A 21538-nucleotide genomic window follows, 5' to 3' on the forward strand; every position below is an offset into this window, starting at 1 on the left:
CCTCTCAACGGCCAGTTATGTGAGACATACATTATTTGCTCTCAATAATTCTTTGGCACCCTGGCCTGCTGATTTAGCAATTAAATTAAAACCGATTGGGAAGTGTGCAGGAGCTACTTCTCTCGTTGACGCTAGATTTTTACCCCTAGAGTTGACGCTAGATTTGTACCTCTAGAGTTGACGCTAGATTTGTACCTCTAGAGTTGACGCTAGATTTGTACCTCTAGAGTTGACGCTAGATTTGTACCTCTAGAGTTGACGCTAGATTTGTACCTCTAGAGTTGACGCTAGATTTGTACTCCTAGAGTTGACGCTAGATTTGTACCTCTAGAGTTGACGCTAGATTTGTACCTCTAGAGTTGACGCTAGATTTGTACCTCTAGAGTTGACGCTAGATTTGTACTCCTAGAGTTGACGCTAGATTTGTACCTCTAGAGTTGACGCTAGATTTGTACCTCTAGAGTTGACGCTAGATTTGTACCTCTAGAGTTGACGCTAGATTTGTACCTCTAGAGTTGACGCTAGATTTGTACCTCTAGAGTTGACGCTAGATTTGTACCCCTAGAGTTGACGCTAGATTTGTACCTCTAGAGTTGACGCTAGATTTGTACCTCTAGAGTTGACGCTAGATTTGTACTCCTAGAGTTGACGCTAGATTTGTACCTCTAGAGTTGACGCTAGATTTGTACCTCTAGAGTTGACGCTAGATTTGTATCTCTAGAGTTGACGCTAGATTTGTATCTCTAGAGTTGATGCTAGATTTGTACCTCTAGAGTTGACGCTAGATTTGTATCTCTAGAGTTGATGCTAGATTTGTACCTCTAGAGTTGACGCTAGATTTGTACCTCTAGAGTTGACGCTAGATTTGTATCTCTAGAGTTGACGCTAGATTTGTATCTAGAGTTGACGCTAGATTTGTATCTCTAGAGTTGACGCTAGATTTGTATCTCTAGAGTTGACGCTAGATTTGTATCTAGAGTTGACGCTAGATTTGTACCTCTAGAGTTGACGCTAGATTTGTACCTCTAGAGTTGACGCTAGATTTGTATCTCTAGAGTTGACGCTAGATTGTTACCTCTAAAGGCATTTAGACACTACTTGTTATGTTTTGTGTCCTAACTGTTCTGTGGGCAATTTCTCCTCGAGCGTTCCATTTGACCTCTCCTGCTCAACCATTCCATACGCCGGTTATGTTAGAATACCTGTTTATAATACCACCTGTGGAGTTACTGACCCTTCTCTTCTTTCTGGTTGTAACTGAGGTAGTTGTACTGTTTACAGCAGGGTTCCCCAAACTGTGTTTTATTTGGCCTCCCAAGTTTTCGAAGCAATTTATGAGGGGAATTTTCATCTTTGGACATAAAAGACGGTAAAAAAAAAAACAGTAAATCATTTCATTTCAGAAATGTGTTTCCATGTAGGCCGATACCCACGCATAATAAAGAGACACGCGATCATATACAAATGTAAACAAGGTTTGAAGTTGTAAATGTTTTAGTCAAACATTATATCTGTTTGGGCTTCTTGCGGTCAATTTGCCGTACACAAGTTATTTGTAATTACGTTGCGCCCCCACCATCTGCTCCAGAAAACAATCGGCCCGTGGCTGAATCTAGTTGATGATCTCTGGTTTACAGTATACTGTGTGCGTGTGTGTGATGGCTTGGTTTGCAGTGCTGAGGGGCAGGGAATAGCACGCTGTGGTACTCTAATGGTGCCTGTGGTGAATGCGATAACTCTTACCACCACAGGCCTCTAAGCATTACACACATACGCACATACGCACATACATACATGCACGTGCGTGCGCACACACACACACACACACACACACACACACACACACACACACACACACACACACACACACACAGAAATAGGATTGGTTAACAAGCAAAGGCTTGGGTGGGATAGACGATTGGATAACAAGCAGGAAGTGCATTACAGGGAGGAGATGTGATTGGATAACAAGCAGTGAGTGTAAATGGGATTGGCTAAGCAGCGTAGAAAGCTTGGCTGTGCAGGAACCCCCTGAAGCAGAGCTACGTTGGCAGACCTCCAACTCCCAGTCCTAATGGAAATTTATAGTGGTGATTATAATAGGCCAAACCATGTTAGCAAGTGGTGCTGTCTAACCCTCCAGCCACTGGAACACACACCACAGAGAGTCTTTACGGTTCTCATTTTTGGAATGTTTCGATCAAACATACGTTTTTGGAAAAGAATACTATGTAAAACAATCTGGAATGGATATTTTAGTGGGGTATGGTGGGTGAAGGGAAGGAGAGAGCACATTAAATGACATTTTGGGGCTCCCGAGTGGCGCAGCGGTCTAAGGCACTGCATCTCAGTGCCAGAGGTGTCACTACAGACAACCTGGTTCAAATCCAGGCTGTATCACAACCGGACGTGATTGGGAGTCCCATAGGGCGGCGCACAATTGGCCCAGTGTCGTCCGGGTTTGGCCGGTGTCGGCCGCCATTGTGAATAAGAATTTGTTCTTAACTGACTTTCCTAGTTAAATAAAGGCAAAACAAGCAAAACATTTTACGTGAGTCCGAACCTTTCTAGAACATGTGTTTTGGCAGTGTTCCAATAGTCACTGCAAATCAAATGTGGTGTGTGTCATAGTCAACTGTATAGCTTTCTAGGCTTTCCCTGTTTGACAGACAGGTACGAGTGTGTGTCTACATGTTTGAGTGCGGCTGTGTGTGGGTGTGAGAGAGAGGGTGGGGTAATGGTGGTGATTCAGACGTTGTAATTACAGCGGATCAACGTCAGGCCTGACACTCTGCTGTGTGTCTGGGGCTGATAGCCTATCATTAGGCTGAGACTGGAGAGAATGGAGCCCTGTTCCTACCCCCCCCACACACACACACACACACCATGCCAGCCCCCCACCAAGGCTCATGGGTCCAAGCTTCAGCTCTGCCCACCAGCCAGTCCCAATTAATTTCTATAAAGAGGTGGAAGTGAACTGTCGAATAGTGCACTTGTTTCAACTGTACCATCACCCAACCACACTTCTCTATCTCTGTCTAGTTCCTGCCGCCGAGCCCATCGAATACGCACAGTTTCCCTTCTACCTCAACGGGCTCCGCGAGACCCCCCAGTTTGTGGAGGCCATCGAGTCGGTGCGGGCCATCTGCAGTAACTACAGCCGCCAGGGCCTGCCCAGCTACCCCAACGGCTACCCCTTCCTCTTCTGGGAGCAGTACATAGGCCTCAGACACTGGCTGCTGCTCTCCATCAGCGTGGTGCTAGCCTGCACCTTCCTCGTCTGTGCCCTCTTCCTGCTCAACCCCTGGACCGCCGGTATCATCGTGAGTACACACACAGACACGGCGACACACACGATGCACGCACGCCGGCACACACAAGGCACATTCGAAAGCCGCCTTCTCCTTGCATTGGAAATATTGGCAGCATTTGTGTTGATATTATACATCAGTATGTTTGGAATGAAGTCAATTTCATCAGCCTGTAAGATTACAATCCTCTAAAACCGAGCTAAAAGATGGAAAGCTACTCTCCAAACAATCTCTTAATACAGCATGTTCCAATCCGTCCGTTTAAAGAAACTTCACTCCCGTGCACTGTGCGGCTGTAGGAGTGTGGAGAGGAGAGGCAGGAGGGCAGGGAGGAGTGGAGGAGAGAGAAGGGAGGAGAGGAGAAAGGGGGAGCTGAAGAGAGGAGTGGAGAGATGGGGTGTGGAGGAGAGGAGCTCAGGCTGCTGTGTGTTTAGCCCAGTCTTGACCCAGTGTTTATCTTGTGCTGTTTAGTCTACTCTGTCTCTCCCAAACACTGACTTCAAATGAATGGGGATAGGACACAAGTTACCGAGGCGACTCCCACTCCTTTTTAAAAACACCCCTTTTTGTACCCCTGTAATGTAGGAGTTTCCAAGGATACACACATATGAACACATACTCTCACACATAGAAACACATATGAACACATACTCTCACGCATATAAACACATAGAAACACATATGAACACACACTCTCACACATAGAAACACATATGACCACATACTCTCACGCATATAAACACATATACTCACACATATAAACACATACTCTCACACATAGAAACACATATGAACACATACTCTCAAGCATATAAACACATATACTCACACATATAAACACATACTCTCACACATAGAAACACATATGAACACATACTCTCACACATAGAAACACATATGAACACATACTCTCACACATAGAAACACATATGAACACATACTCTCACACATAGAAACACATATGAACACATATAAGGAGAGGAGAGGCAGGAGGGCAGGGAGGAGTGGAGGAGAGAGAAGGGAGGAGAGGAGAAAGGGGGAGCTGAAGAGAGGAGTGGAGAGATGGGGTGTGGAGGAGAGGAGCTCAGGCTGCTGTGTGTTTAGCCCACACATATAAACACATATAAACACATATAAACACATACACTCACACATAGAAACACATATACTCACACATATAAACACATCCTCTCACACATAGAAACACATATGAACACATACTCTCACACATAGAAACACATATGAACACATATAAGGAGAGGAGAGGCAGGAGGGCAGGGAGGAGTGGAGGAGAGAGAAGGGATGAGAGGAGAAAGGGGGAGCTGAAGAGAGGAGTGGAGAGATGGGGTGTGGAGGAGAGGAGCTCAGGCTGCTGTGTGTTTAGCCCACACATATAAACACATATAAACACATACACTCACACATAGAAACACATATACTCACACATATAAACAGATAGAAACACATACACTCACACATAGAAACACATATAAACACATACACTCACACATATAAACACATACACTCACACATATAAACACATATAAACACATACACTCACACATATAAACACATACACTCACACATATAAACACATATAAACACATACACTCACACATATAAACACATACACTCACACATATAAACACATACACTCACACATATAAACACATACACTCACACATATAAACACATAAAAACACATACACTCACACATATAAACACATATAAGCACATACACTCACACATATAAACACATACACTCACACATATAAACACATACACTCACACATATAAACACATACACTCACACATATAAACACATATAAACACATACACTCACACATATAAACACATACACTCACACATATAAACACATATAAACACATACACTCACACATATAAACACATATAAACACATATAAGCACATATACTCACACATATAAACACATACACTCACACATATAAACACATATAAACACATATACTCACACATATAAACACATACACTCACACATATAAACACATACACTCACACATATAAACACATACACTCACACATATAAACATATATAAACACATACACTCGCACATATAAACACATATAAACACATATAAACACAAACACTCACACATATAAACACATATAAGCACATACACTCACACATATAAACACATATAAACACATATAAACACATACACTCACACATATAAACACATATAAGCACATACACTCAAACATATATACACATATAAACACATACACTCACACATATAAACACATACACTCACACATATATAAACACATACACTCACACATATAAACACATATAAACACAAACACTCACACATATAAACACATATAAGCACATACACTCACTCACACATATAAACACATATAAACACATACACTCGCACATATAAACACATATAAACACATATAAGCACATACACTCACACATATAAACACATATAAACACATATAAACACATACACTCACACATATAAACACATATACACACATATAAACACATATAAACACATACACTCACACATATAAACATATATAAACACATACACTCGCACATATAAACACATATAAACACATATAAGCACATACACTCACACATATAAACACATATAAACACATATAAACACATACACTCACACATATAAACATATAAACACATATAAACACATACACTCACACATATAAACACATATAAACACATACACTCACACATATAAACATATATAAACACATACACTCACACATATAAACACATATAAACACAAACACTCACACATATAAACACATACACTCACACATATAAACACATATAAACACATACACTCGCACATATAAACACATATAAACACATATAAACACATATAAACACGTACACTCACACTTATAAACACATATAAACACATACACTCACACTTATAAACACATACACTCGCACATATAAACACATATAAACACATACACTCGCACATATAAACACATATAAACACATACACTCACACATATAAACACATATAAACACATACACTCACACATATAAACACATACACTCACACATATAAACACATATAAGCACATACACTCACACATATAAACACATATAAACACATACACTCACACATATAAACACATATAAACACATACACTCACACATATAAACACATACACTCACACATATAAACACATATACACACATATAAACACATATAAACACATACACTCACACATATAAACACATACACTCACACATATAAACACATACACTCACACATATAAACACATATAAACACATACACTCACACATATAAACACATATAAGCACATACACTCACACATATAAACACATATAAACACATATAAACACATACACTCACACATATAAACACATACACTCACACATATAAGCACATACACTCACACATATAAACACATATAAACACATACACTCACACATATAAACACATATAAGCACCTACACTCACACATATAAACACATACACTCACACATATAAACACATACACTCACACATATAAACACAAACACTCACACATATAAACACATACACTCACACATATAAACACATACACTCACACATATAAACACATATAAGCACATATAAGCACATACACTCACACATATAAACACATACACTCACACATATAAACACATACACTCACACATATAAACACATACACTCACACATATAAACACATATAAGCACATGCACTCACACATATAAACACATATAAACACACACTCACACAGCCCTGGTCTGTCTCTCCACCTGGTGGTGTTTTTACGACAGGCAGTGTTTGGGCTACCTGCACCCTCTAAAGCAGGGCGAGGGGACCTCGTGTTCGTCCCCTGGCTTTACAAGACAGATGGAAGAACTAGTTATGGCATCGCTTCAAGTTGAACCATTTGCTTTGTCCAGACCAGGCCACCAGTTTCCTAACGTACACCCCCTCCTTACCCCAAGGCCACACACACACACACACACACACACACACACACACACACACACACACACACACACACACACACACACACACACACACATGCGTTCCATCCTCCACCCACCACAGCCATCTTCAAAGGGCTGGGGCCCCCCTGTAACCTGAGACCTGTCAACTGATAATAGTACATCACAAATCTATAGAGCTCCGCACACACACACACACACACACACACACACACACACACACACACACACACACACACACACACACACACACACACACACACACACACACACACACACACACACACACACACACACACACACACAAGCACGCTCAAATTTGTTTTACTATCCTTATGAAGACCAAACAATTGATTCTTATTCAAAATCCTATTTTCCCTAACCCCTAAACCTAACCCTTAACCTAACCCTAACCTTAAACTCAACACCCTGACCTTGACCTAACCCCTAATTCTAACCCTAATTGTAACCCTAACACGAAACCTAACCCCTAATTCTAACCCTAAACCTAACCCCTAATTGTAACCCTAATTGTAACACTAAACCTAACCCCTGATTCTAACCCTAATTCTAACCCTAACACTAAACCTAACCCCTAATTTTAACCCTAATTGTAACCCTAACACTAAACCTAACCCCTAATTCTAACCCTAATTGTAACACTAAACCTAACCCCTAATTCTAATCCTAATTGTAACACTAACACTAAACACTAAACCCTAACACTAAACCTAACCCCTAACTCTAAAATAGCTTTTTTCCTTTTGGGGACCGGCGAAATGTCCCCAATTGTCAGAATTGTACTTGTTTTACTGTCCTTGTGAGGGCTTCTCGTCCCGACAAGGATAGTAAAACCAAAAACACACACTTACCTACACACACACACACACACACACACACACACACACACACACACACACACACACACACACACACACACACACACACACACACACACACACACACACGCGCGCGCGCGCGCACACACATTCAACTTAAGTCTCTCTCAGTACTTTCTGTACCAGATCATGCTTGATGGGCGGGTTCCTGTTTATTCTCACCATAGAATAGAACAGTCATTAACGGTCATGTTGGGGGTCCTGACTCTCTGTATCCTGGCCCTGTCTCTGATGACCGAGGAGCTGTTTGGGTTCACGCTGGGGTCGTTCTCTGGGTTAGAACTGTACATGGTCACTAATGGTTATTAATGTTGTTGCGGTCTGTCTGTTTCAGGTCCTGGTCCTCTCTCTGATGACCGTGGAGCTGTTTGGTATGATGGGGCTGATAGGGATCAAGCTCAGTGCTGTTCCTGTGGTCATCCTCATCGCCTCTGTGGGCATCGGAGTAGAGTTTACTGTCCATGTGGCTCTGGTGAGTACACACACACAAACACACACACACGCACACATGTGCACACACACACACACGTATACACGTGTACACACGCAGAAAGTGGATTGTGCTTTTCTAAATGACAAGATTGTTTGTCTGAGTAAAGTGTGTGTGTGTGTGTGTGTGTGTGTGTGTGTGTGTGTGTGTGTGTGTGTGTGTGTGTGTGTGTGTGTGTGTGTGTGTGTGTGTGTGTGTGTGTGTGTGTGTGTGTGTGTGTGTGTGTGTGTTTCAGGCATTCCTCACAGCGATAGGGGACCGTAACAGGCGGGCAGTGCTGGCGTTAGAACACATGTTTGCTCCGGTTTTGGACGGAGCCTTCTCTACTCTACTAGGAGTCCTCATGCTAGCAGGCTCCGAGTTTGACTTCATCGTCAGGTGAGCGGGACACAGACACACGCACAGGCACACACACACACACACACACACACTCACACTCATACTCATGCAGACTCATTCTCTCTCTCTCTCTTGGTCTGTGGTGTGGCGTCTTGGCATCAGTAGAGCCTTTTCTGTCACACAGGAATCTACCTGAAACACCACTCATCCGTAAAAGTCCGCTTTTCCCGCCATCAATTTTCAACTCCTCCATCCCCTATTCTACCCTTCCCTCTCCCTCTTTTATTTTCAAGTCTTGCCTCAAGCCTTGTTACAACAGTATACCTCATCTGCTCCTCTCTCTTCCTGTCTCTCTCTCTCTCTCTCTCTCTCTCTCTCTCTCTCTCTCTCTCTCTCTCTCTCTCTCTCTCTCTCTCTCTCTCACACACACACACTTCAATCCTGCTGTAGTTGACGGTCTTAGAGGAAACTCAAGGGCAGGAGAGAGTGGTGAAGGGCAGAGAGGAAGAGAGGAGAGGAAGGAGAGGGATGAGGGGTGAGAGAGACAGACAGAGAGAGTGTGAGAAAGAGAGAGCTGGAAAGTATTCTGTTTTTTGTAATCTCCTACAGCTAGTTTAACTGGGCTCTCCCAGACATTTACAAGGCTGATGGGATGGGGGGGAGTGGAAATTAAAAGTGACACATTGTGTGTGTGTGTGTGTGTGTGTGTGTGTGTGTGTGTGTGTGTGTGTGTGTGTGTGTGTGTGTGTGTGTGTGTGTGTGTGTGTGTGTGTGTGTGTGTGTGTGTGTGCGTGTGTGGTATGTTTGTGTGGGCACACAAATGAGAACATTAGTCATTCCTACCTTTCTATAGGATGAGAAAAGCAGAGGTGAGCCAGAGTTCCTATTACTAGGTGCTAAGCATATTGGAACACTGAATATGCTACATCTGCAGACTACTGTCTAGGTAGCCATTAAAGGGATACTTCAGGGTTTTGGCAATGACTGCATGTTTAGTTTCCCCCCCCCTAAGCTTGTTTTAGTTGATTTTTAATCAACTGTGTAGTGAGTGCTAGGGCAAAAAAACAAGGACCGACTTTGGGAAACCCTAGTCTATGGTATCTACTAGCATACTAGCAATTACTATAGACTTGCAGTCATTAGCTTTAAGGCTAATTAGCAATTGTGCTAACGCTAGTTAGCAACTTCATTCAAACTGCACGCAGAAACATAAAATTGTAAAACCCTGAAGTATCCCTTTAAATGAGGTAGCTTTTTAATGTGGGTGATCTATCCCTTTAAGCGGGTCACCTCCACCCATGTGGTCCGAAAAAACACACAGACACACACACACACACACTGCCCTGCTCCCTGACCTTATAATCATGGGGGTCAACGATGACGTGCCAGGGAGTGAGAGTGCACACACCCACACACTAACCCGTCCTTCTCTCCTCCCCTCCTCTGGTTCACGCTGCTCTCAGGATCTGTCTCAGGCCATTTGAAGTGTGGGGTGTTTTTTCCCCAAACAAAGCAGTGCCAGAAGACTGCAGAATAACAGCACAGCCTGCTCGTATTTTTCTGCTCACGCTGAAATAAATGTTGCCCTGACGTTCCCTGTTAACCCCACAAATGTTTTCACTCTAAACAGCTCCAGCACTGTGTGTGGGTGTTCGAGTGGAGATGTGGCTTTAAACCAAAGCAGAAGCTCTGTGACTTCAGCTACTCTCCTCCTCTCAAAGTCTAGAGCGATACCAACAGAGGAGAGGGAGGGGAAGGGAGGGGAGGGGAGGAGAGGAGAGGAGAGGGAGAGGAGAGGAGAGGAGAGGAGAGGGGAGGAGGGGAGGAGAGGGGAGGGGAGGAGAGGAGAGGGGAGGAGAGGAGAGGGGAGGAGAGGGGAGGAGAGGAGAGGGGAGGGGAAGGGAGGGGAGGGGAGGGGAGGAGAGGGGAGGGAGGGAGGGAGGGAGGGAAGGAGGGGAGGGGAGGGGGAGGGGAGGGGAGGGGAGGAGAGGAGAGGGGAGGGGAAGGGAGGAGAGGAGAGGGGAAGGGAGGGGAGGAGAGGGAGGGAGGAGAGGAGAGGAGAGGAGAGGGGAGGGGAGGAGAGGGAGGGGAGGGGAGGGGAAGGGAGGAGAGGAGAGGAGAGGAGAGAGGAGGGGAGGAGAGGGGAGGGGAGGGGAGAGGGGAGGGGAGGGAAGGAGAGGAGAGGGGAGGGGAGGGGAGGAGAGGGGAGAGGGGAGGAGAGGAGAGGAGAGGAGAGGGGAGGGGAGGGGAGGAGAGGGGAGGGGAAGGGAGGGAGGGGAGGAGAGGAGAGGAGAGGGGAGGGGAGGAGAGGGGAGGGAGGGAGGGAGGGAGGGAGGGAGGGAGGGAGGGAGGGAGGGAGAGGGGAGGGGAGGGGAGGAGAGGGGAGGGGAAGGGAGGGGAGGAGAGGAGAGGGGAAGGGAGGAGAGGGGAGGGGAGGAGAGGGGAGGGAGGGAAGGAGAGGAGAGGAGAGGGGAGGAGAGGAGAGGGGAGGGGAGGAGAGGAGAGGGGAGGGGAAGGGAGGGGAGGAGAGGAGAGGAGAGGAGAGGAGAGGAGAGGAGAGGAGAGGAGAGGAGAGGGGAGGGAGGAGAGGAGAGGGGAAGGGAAGGGAGGGGAAGGGAGGAGAGGGGAGGGGAAGGGAGGGGAGGAGAGGAGAGGAGAGGAGAGGAGAGGAGAGGAGAGGAGAGGAGAGGAGAGATAAAGGCTTTAGGTCTTTTCTCCCCCGCTTCGTTCATTTAAAAGCATGGGACTATCTTGAACAAGAAAGTCTATACAAAACCTGTACATGTTCACTTCATTCACAACGTGTATGGGACATGTTATTATGAGGCTGTTTAGGTTGATAGAGAGCACGCCACAGCTGTCAGGTAAACACAACCTACCCCACACACCCTGTCTCCAGACTCCCTCACTGTATCCCTAACCCCCATCACTCTATCCCTAACCCCTATCACTATATCCTCAGCCCCCATCACTGTATCTCATGTCTCCCTCACTGTATCCCCAACCTCCCTCACTGTATCCCCAACCCCCAACACTGTATCCCCAGCCCCCTCACTGTATCCCTGGTCTCCCTCACTGTATCCCCAACCCCCATCACTGTATCCCCAACCCCCATTACTGTATCCCCAGTCTCCCTTACTGTATCCCCAACCCCCATTACTGTATCCCCAGTCTCCCACACTGTATCCCCAACCCCTAATACTGTATCCCAACCCCCATCACTGTATCCCCAACCCCCATCACTGTATCCCCAACCCCCAATCACTGTATCCCCAACCCCCATCACTGTATCCCCAACCCCCATCACTGTATCCCCAGTCTCCCACACTGTACCCCCAGCCCCCATCACTGTATCTCCTGTCTCCCTCACTGTATCCCCAACCTCCCTCCCTGTATCCCCAACCCCCAACACTGTATCCCCAGCCCCCCACTGTATCCCCGGTCTCCCTCACTGTATCCCCAACCCCCATCACTGTATCCCCAACCCCCATTACTGTATCCCCAGTCTCCCACACTGTATCCCCAACCCCTAATACTGTATCCCAACCCCCATCACTGTATCCCCAACCCCCATCACTGTATCCCCAACCCCCAATCACTGTATCCCCAACCCCCATCACTGTATCCCCAGTCTCCCTCACTGTATCCCCAGCCTCCCTTACTGTATCCCCAGCCCCCATCACTGTATTCCCAACCCCCACCACTGTATCCTCAACCCCCAACACTGTATCCCCAAACCCCATCACTGTGTCCCCAACCCCCATCACTGTATCCCCAGCCCCCCTCACTGTATCCCCAGCCCCCATCACTGTATTCCCAACCACCATCACTGTATCCCCAGCCCCCATCACTGTATCCCCAACACCCATCACTTTATCCCCAGCCTCCCTCACTGTATCCGCAGCATCCCTCACTGTGTCCCCAACCCCCTCAATGTATCCCCAACTCCTATCACTGTAGCCCCAGCGACCCTCACTGTATCCCCAGCCTCCCCCTCTGTATCCCCAGCTCTCTCTCTTCTCTCTCATTCATTCATTCATTCATTCATTTATTCATTTATTCATTCATGACGGACGGACGGACAAACAGACAGACAGACAGTGTAGTGTAGTAGGCCAACCATACTGTCTGGACATGGATTGGTTCTCCCCGTGCGCCGTTACCCTATGCAGACCGTACACTGGAATTCCTTCTCCACTCCGGCCGACACATACCCACACACACACACACACACACACACACACACATAGACACACACACACACACACACACACACACACACACACACACACACACACACACACACACACACACACACACACACACACACACACACACACACACACACACACTTCAATGTTGTGCCATTGTAACAGAAACGCTTCTGGGATGAACAACTTAACAACTGAATGAAGGCATGTCCAGGACCCGAATCCACACAGCCTCTCAGAGTACAAGTTGCGATCTAGGATCAGGTGTCCACCTGTCCATAGAGATGTAGGATCTTAATTTGATCACTTGGTGTATTCAAGGCTTTAAAATGCTGCTAAAGTTTGTGATGTCCACTTTAAAATGTTGATTTGCCCTAATAACAAATGTTTCAATCCCCACAAAAACAAATCTCCATGAATTATAATCCACATTTACATGTTCTGTTGCTGCAGGATTATTTTCCTGTTGAAGCAAACTCTCTCAAATCAAGGTCCTACATCTGTACACATTAGGAACACCTTACTAATATTGAGTTGCACACAAGCCTAAGATCACCATGCGCAATGCTAAGCGTCGGCTGGAGTGGTGTAAAGTTTGCCGCCATTGGACTCTGGAGCAGTGGAAACGCATTCTCTTTAGTGACGAATCACTCTTCACCATCTGGCAGTTTGACAGACGAATCTGGGTTTGGCGGATGCCAGGAAAACGCTACCAGTCCCAATGCATAGTGCCCGCTGTAAAGTTTGGTGGAGGAGGAATAATGGTCTGGTGGCTGTTTTTCATGGTTCGGACTCCTTAGTTCCAGTGAAGGGAAATCTAAATGCTACAGCATGACATGCACAAAGTGAGCTCCATACAGAAATAGTTTGTCGAGATCGGGGTAGAAGAACTTGACTGGCCTGCACAGAGCCCTGACCTCAACCCCATCAAATACATTTTGGATGAATTGGAACACCGACTGTGAGCCAGGCCTAATCGCCCAACATCAGTGCCCGACCTCACTAACGCTCTTGTGGCTGAATGGAAGCAAGTCCCCGCAGCAATGTTCCAACATCTAGTTCCAAACTCCATATTAATGCCCATGATTCTGGAATGAGATGTTGGATGAGCAGGTGTCCACATACTCTTGGTCATGTAGTGTATATACAGGGGTACGGTGGGAAAGGAGGATGGTCATCCTTAATGAAGGAGCTGGAGTGGAGAGAGAGAATGAGTTAGAGACAAGGAGAGAGAGAGAGAGAGAGAGAGAGAGAGAGAGAGAGAGAGAGAGAGAGAGACGGGGATTTAGAGAGGAGATTGGGGGGTCTTACCTGATACACTGGAGATTTAATTAGACGGGGGGATTGTAGAGTGCCGGGAATTTCACATGAGCTTAGCTGAAAAGAAGGGAAAGAGAGAAAGAAAGAGGGATAGAAAGAGAGGTAGAGAGAGGCCAGGGAGGGGTGGTGTTCAGTGTTCCCCTTCTCTTCCTCCTAGACTAAATGTTTAAATTCTATACCCTTCACTTCATTTGTTTCCTTCTTTTTTTTTTTAGAGGAGAGGAGAGAGGCCCCTACTCCCCTCTTTCCCCCTCAACCCCCTCCTCCCCCTTCAGCCCCCTCCCCCACCCTTCCTCCCCCTCCATCCCCCTCGTCCCCCTTCTCCACATTCCTGACTGCTTTGTTTTCTTCATGTTTGCTTATACCACACACCCAAAGAAGTGCCCCCTTTTTCCCTCCCCCTTCTCTCCCCCTCTTTTTCCATGCCTTTGAATTAACCAACTCCAGCTAATTATGCTTCTTTCTCTTTCTCTGTGCGGCTTTCTAAAGACTAACCCTCTTTGGCAGGACTTAGTAACACACAAGGTACATTTATATGTTCTACCAAACCAACGTGTGTGTGTGTGTGTGGTGTGTTTGTCTGAGTATTTCTTCAGACATGTGTAATGGTTCATCTAGTGCATGTTTGTCCTTGTCTAAGCCTCTCTCCTGTTGATCTGTGGTTTCTCCAGGTATTCTCTTTGTATTCACACGCACGCACGCACACACACACACACACACACGCACGCACGCACGCACGCACGCACACACACACACACACACACACACACACACACACACACACACACACACACACACACACACTCATGCTGGCTTACACTGTTGTTTCTCTATGGGTTCTGCAGGTGTGTTTTTGCTCTAATGCCTGTGTTTGGTGTTCAATGTGGTTGTGTCAGAGGTATTTCAACGAGACGCTGCCAATGGTTCAGTTGGTCAAAGCATCTGCCAAAATGACCACAGTATGTTAATGGTTGTGACTCTTTGCATTTTGTCTTCTGCAGGGTCCGTCTGGGGTGTTTGATGGAATGGCATGTCCATGTTAACGTTCCACCGTGTTGGTTTGTTGCAGGTATTTCTTTGCTGTGCTGGCCATCCTGACAGTTCTGGGGGTGCTGAATGGTTTGGTCCTTCTTCCTGTGTTGCTGTCCTACTTCGGCCCCTATCCAGAGGTCAGATGGTTTCTCCTGTTTAGCCATCTATCTATATAGCTCCGCCACATAGCAGGAAATGGCACACTCACACGTTTTGTTTTTTTTTACCCACATTTTTTACGCATTGGAGAACTGACGGCAACTTTTGATTGGGTGTTCTAACACGAGCTCCCACGAGCTCAGCAGCGTAGTTTGCGTAAAAGTTCCCACTCATCTCCTCACACCTCTCTCCTTTCACTGCCCCCCTCAGGTGACCCCTGTGGATGGGCATAGCCAGTTACCCACCCCTTCCCCGGAGCCTCCTGCTCACGTGGTCCGCTTCTCAGTCCGCCCACGCCACACCACCTCCGGCACGGGGACAGGAACGGGCTCTGACTCGTCCGACTCTGAGTACAGCTCCAACACCACGGTATCAGGCATCAGCCAGGAGATGCAGCAGTACGACCTCCCTGCCACTAGGGGCAGAGCTGGGAGAACAGAGGACATGCAGTACGGCATCCAGACCAGCAGGGGCAGAGCTGTTAGAACAGAGGAGGTGCGACTAGGAGCAGGGCCAAGAAGGACAGCTAGACAAGGAGACGGAACAGCCTACTCTGTGTCTTCTGTAAGTTCTTTGGATAATGCACACATCTATGTACTCACACACACACACACGTAACAAATGCTCACATTCCGTGCGAGATGTGTACAAGTTGTTCTGATTTTCTGATCTTTCTCTCGTCAGTCGGTCCTGCCGGAGTCAGGGGCTCACCCTGGTGCATCCCGTCGCTTCAGCAAAAGGGACCTACAGTCGCTGCCCCCAGCACGCCCGCGCATGGACGCTTTTGAAACTGCTACTGAGGCCGGAGGCCATTACAGCTCCGGAGGCCATTTTGGCTCGGGCGGCCACAGAGAACGCTCCGCGGGGCACAGGACCCGTCCATCCCACAACCCCCGGCCCAATCACCACCAACCTCACCACCCTAACCCTAACCCCGCCCCGACTTACTGTCAGCCAATCACCACGGTAACGGCCTCTGCGTCGGTTACCGTCGCCGTCCACTCTGCCCCTCCCCCCACCCAGAGCCCCACTTCCTCTTACCCAGGACACACTGCAGCAAACAGTTACCACACAGCAGGCGGCGCAGAGCCGGTGCCTGCCTTCCAGGACCCCCATGTGCCAGTGGAGGTCCATATCAGCCGCAGAGGAACCAAGATGGAGGCCATGGAGCTCCAGGATGTGGAGTGTGAGGCAGCTGAGAGCGACAGTGGCAAGAGGGCAAGCTGAGGTAAGCCCCATTGGAGTTTGTAGCTTCTCGTGACAATGAAGAAATTCACATGTTTGATGTTACATCCACAAAGGACTTGGATTGAATGTCCCTGTTCTTTTTTCTTCTTTGATTTTTTTTTTTTACTTGCAAAAATGTCCCCATTCAGTCCATCAAAAGCCCGCCCTTTTTTGGGCGGGCTGCAAACTGAACATAATATATTCATCGTTGAGCCTTTAGAGAGGGAGATGTGCGTGTTGTCCTGACACTCTCCTAACCGTGTGTTGTCTCTCTCTCTTTTGTTCCAGTGGAGGAGAGCAGAAGTACAATGGCCAAAGATGGACTCCCTCTCTCACTCAGCGGCCCACAGCGCAGCGACACACAGGACCCAGTGGTGGCTAGCGCCCTTGGTGCTCAATCTGACTGGAACCCAGTGGATGTTTGTTTCAGATATCTCTATCCATATTTAAAAGATGTACACTCATGTAAATATGAAAACAAAAATAGCTATAATTTAGGAGCTGTTCAACTCCTTTTTTAACAGACTGGGGACGTCATTTTGTGTGACGTGTGTGTATGTGTGTGTGTGTGTGTGTGTGTGTGTGTGTGCGTGTGTGTGTGTGTGTGTGTGTGCGCGTGTGTGTGTGTGTGCGTGTGCGCGTGTGTGTGTGTGTGTGTGTGAAATCTCTGATTACTGTTCACTCATCTGTGGATCTGTGCCATGAGGAAAATTCATCTGGACAATACATTTCAGCATTCATTGTTGCTGCTTAAGATATTTCGGTAGTGATGTATGATAACTGTGGACTTGAACTTGTATAATAATTCTATGCAAATGTTTCTTTTACGTTATAAAAGAGGTGAGCGAGTGTGCAAAGGTGATTGCGTGTTTGCGTGCGTGGCTAAATCATCAGATCCATCTCTCAAGAAATAGGCTAACGATCACGTCATGTGAAGCGTTACACAATAACTACACAGAGATTGTGTGTGTACGTGTGTGTGTGTGTGTGTGTGTGTGTGTGTGTGTGTGTGTGTGTGTGTGTGTGTGTGTGTGTGTGTGTGTGTGTGTGTGTGTGTGTGTGTGTGTGTGTGTGTGTGTGTGTGTGTTTGTGTATAAGGTCCGTTGTTTTTTTTTTTTTTACGATTAATTTGCTTATCACAAACCTGTGGTACTTATGAAACAATTACTGTTGAACTCTGACTCACGCTATGCGTGCTATTTAAGACGAGCAGATTATGAAGAAGATATGCAGCTGTGTTGTTTGTGACTGTCCCTGCGTAGTAGCTTCCGCATCGTCTCTGCTCTGAGCTCGTGTGTTGCTGTCTGGTTGTCTGGGGATTGTTTTACTGTAAAAGGCCATGCGTGCCTTGGCTGTCCCTCGGACTCAATTGCCCATCTCCCCTTTTCTCTGGTGATGTCATAGCTCTCGGCAGCCATCTTGTAGTAGCATGAGTGGGCGTGAAAGTATCACTCCCGTAGCTAATGCATATTACAGTTGGAGTAGAAAATCCGTGGTAGCCATTATGGAGGATATTTCTTTCCTTCTTTTTTTCTCGTGAACGTAACTTCTGTTATTCTAACTGTAAATATACAGTTTTCGTCAACAGTTTGGACACACCTCCTCATTCAAGGATTTTCTTTATTTGTACTATTTTCTACATTTGAGATAAATAGGGATACATCCAAACGGTGAAATAACACATATGGAATCACGTAGTAACTCAATAAGGGTTAAACAAATCCAAATATATTTTATATTTGAGATTCTTCAAAGTAGCCACCCTTTGCCCTGATGACAGCTTTTCACACTCTTGGAATTCTCTCAACCAGCTTCACCTGGAATACTTTTCTAACAGTCTTGAAGGAGTTCCTACATATACTCAGCACTTGTGGGCTGCTTTTCCTTCACTCTGTGGTCCACGTCATCCCAAACCATTTCAATTGGGTTTAGGTTGGGTGATTGTGGAGGGCAGGTCATCTGATGCAGCACTCCATCACTCTCCTTGGTCAAAAAGCCCTTACACAGCCTGGAGGTGTGTCGGGTCATTGTCCTGTTGAAAAGAAAAATGATAGTCCCACTAAGCACAAACCAGATGGGATGGCGTAGTGCTGCAGAATGCTGTGGTAGCCGTGCTGGCTGGTTAAGTGTGCCTTGAATTCTAAATGAATCACTGACAGTGTCACCAGCAAAGCACCCCACACACCATCACACCTCCTCCTCCATGCTTCATGGTGGGAACCACATGTGGATATAATCTGTTCACATACTCTGCGTCTCACAAAGACAGAGCGGTTAGAACCAAAAATGTCCAATTTGAACTCATCAGACCAAAGGACAGATTACCAACGGTCTAATGTCCATTGCTCATATTTCTTGGCCCAAGCCAGTCTCTTCTTTTTATTGGTGTCCTTTAATAGAGGTTTCTTTGCAGCAATTTGACCATGACGGCCTGATTCACACAGTCTCCTCTGAACAGTTGATGTTGATATTTGTCTGTTACTTGAACTCTGTGAAGCATTTATTTAGGCTGCAATTTCTGAGGCTGGTAACTTTAACTTATTAACTTATTCTCTGCAGCAGAGGTAACTCTGGGTCTTCCTTTCCTGGTTTTTGCGACTGCACTTTAAGAAACTTTCAAAGGTCTTGAAATTTTACGAATTGACTGACCGTCATGTCTTTAAGTAGTGATGGACTTTTGTTTCTCTTTGTTTATTGGAGCTGTTCTTCCCGTAATATGGACTTGGTCTTTTACCAGATAGGTCTATCTTCTGTTTACCACCCCATACCTTGTCACAACACAACTGATTGGCTCAAACGCATTAAGAAGGAAAGAAATTCCACAAATTAACTTTTAATAAGGCACACCTGTTAATTGAAATGCAAAGGGTGGCTACTTTGAAGAATCAAAGATATAAAATACATTCAGATTTGTTTAACACTTTTTTGGTTACTACATGATTCCATATGTGTTAATTTCATAGTTAGTTTTGATGTCTTTCTACAATGTAGAAAACAGTCAAAATGAAGAAAAACATTTGAACGATTAGGTGTTTCCAAACTTTTGACTGATACTGTAGATACTTTCTCTAGTGATAAGCTACACCTAGGATACTACCCTACTCAGCCTGACACATGACTGCATTACACGTTTCATTCACAAGAAAGTCTTGCTCTCTCTCCATCCCCCTCTTTCTTCCTCTTCGTCCAATAAGCTGCCCGTCCAGAGAGCTAAAGGGTTAAGCACTATCTGGTCTAACAATACTTGGTGTGTGTGTGTGTGTGTGTGTCTGTGTGTCTGTCTTCCTCTCTCTCTGTCCTCCTCAGTGACAGCAAAGACAACTGGCCCTAATTTAGCCCAGCCGTCCCTACTGACCTCACCTCGTAAAAATCCAAAACATAACGCCATGACACTAATTGGAAGTTCCCCTTCAACCGCCAAATGGCACAGGCCAGAGCCTCAGGGGTCAGGGTTCACCAAGCCACCCCCTCACGATCAGCCCGGTGTGTGAGTGTGTCAATCGCGTCTTGTCTAGCTCCCCCATACACCACCCACCCTCCCACTCACACACATATCCCGACCCCCTAGCCTTCCGTACACACAGACTTCCTGTCCAACACGTGTAGCTACGTGTGTCATTTTCTCCCAGAAGTCTTAACTGTGTCGTTAGTATCCCCCTCCATTGTCCATATGTCGTGTCAGCTGCTTGTGTGAAAATCTTTTTTTCATTTGTTGGTTTATTTGTTGTTATTTTCTCCTGATGTCACATTGGCAGTAATGGAGAGAAATCATGGCTGGCAACTATTTTCTTCATTTTTGAAATGTTCTTTTTTTTTTTTTTTTTTTTCGACGTTTGGATTTGCGATATTTATATTTTTTTGTGTTATAAGATGTTTTTTGTTGTTTGTTGTTTGTTTTCTTTCGTTATTGGTCATCAATGCCAGTGGATAACAAATGCAGGGATTTTTTTTTTTTTTTTTTAAATGTCTATTGAGAAACACTATTACAGTTATTGTTTTGACATGAATGGTGTTTCGATCTGTACAAAGTGCTTACTAATGTTAAGTAGGGAAACAAGAGTATATAGCATTTACACTACAAGACTCACCGTAGCTCTTAGAGGATTCTAAAAGGAAAGAACATCTATGATTTTCTGTAGACTTCCATTTGGTCTTTGTTTGGCGAGGATATATATTGTTTCAGTTACAAAGATAAATGTATGCCATATCATTTATTTATATGAAATTTTATTTTTGTAGTATACATAGTAGTTGTCAAGTTATTTTGACGGAAGTATATTTTTAAAGAGTTTATATGTAATGAAACCATAAACAGAGAAAATCCTACACTGATGACATTGACAGTCAGTATTATCTATCATAGGGGAGAGAAAACTCAGCAAGCTGTTTGTATGGGTTTGTCAAAGGCTGGCCATGAAAGTAGAAGTTGTACCAGCTCTCTAAATATTAAATGTTCAAACACTGATAGAATTCTAACAAATAAAATAAAAAGATTATAACTTATTTGCCTCTTTTGTTTCCTCACTTTAATGAACGGA

General features: G+C 45.5%; 1 protein-coding gene and 1 long non-coding RNA gene across 3 annotated transcripts in view; one reads left to right on the top strand and one right to left on the bottom strand.

The window, feature by feature from the left end:
• Window positions 1-20562, top strand: part of ptch1 (patched 1) — a 77992-nt gene extending 57430 nt beyond the window's left edge. For both annotated transcript variants that reach the window (XM_052461786.1, XM_052461785.1), the window contains exons 18-24: window positions 3043-3323; window positions 8557-8694; window positions 8948-9090; window positions 15652-15751; window positions 15984-16337; window positions 16458-17001; window positions 17289-20562. In XM_052461786.1, the coding sequence (XP_052317746.1) occupies window positions 3043-3323; window positions 8557-8694; window positions 8948-9090; window positions 15652-15751; window positions 15984-16337; window positions 16458-17000 (1559 nt within the window). In that variant the 3' untranslated portion in view covers window position 17001; window positions 17289-20562. The remainder of the gene's footprint in view (window positions 1-3042; window positions 3324-8556; window positions 8695-8947; window positions 9091-15651; window positions 15752-15983; window positions 16338-16457; window positions 17002-17288) is intronic.
• LOC127907291 (uncharacterized) lies at window positions 162-520 on the bottom strand. Its single transcript, XR_008064076.1, has 3 exons — window positions 430-520; window positions 326-377; window positions 162-273 (listed from the first exon to the last, which is right to left on the bottom strand). It is a non-coding gene; the product is annotated as an uncharacterized LOC127907291 (long non-coding RNA).
• Window positions 20563-21538: the final 976 nt, after the last annotated feature.

Source organism: Oncorhynchus keta, chromosome 14 (assembly GCF_023373465.1).
Source record: "Oncorhynchus keta strain PuntledgeMale-10-30-2019 chromosome 14, Oket_V2, whole genome shotgun sequence".
NCBI lineage: Eukaryota > Metazoa > Chordata > Actinopteri > Salmoniformes > Salmonidae > Oncorhynchus > Oncorhynchus keta.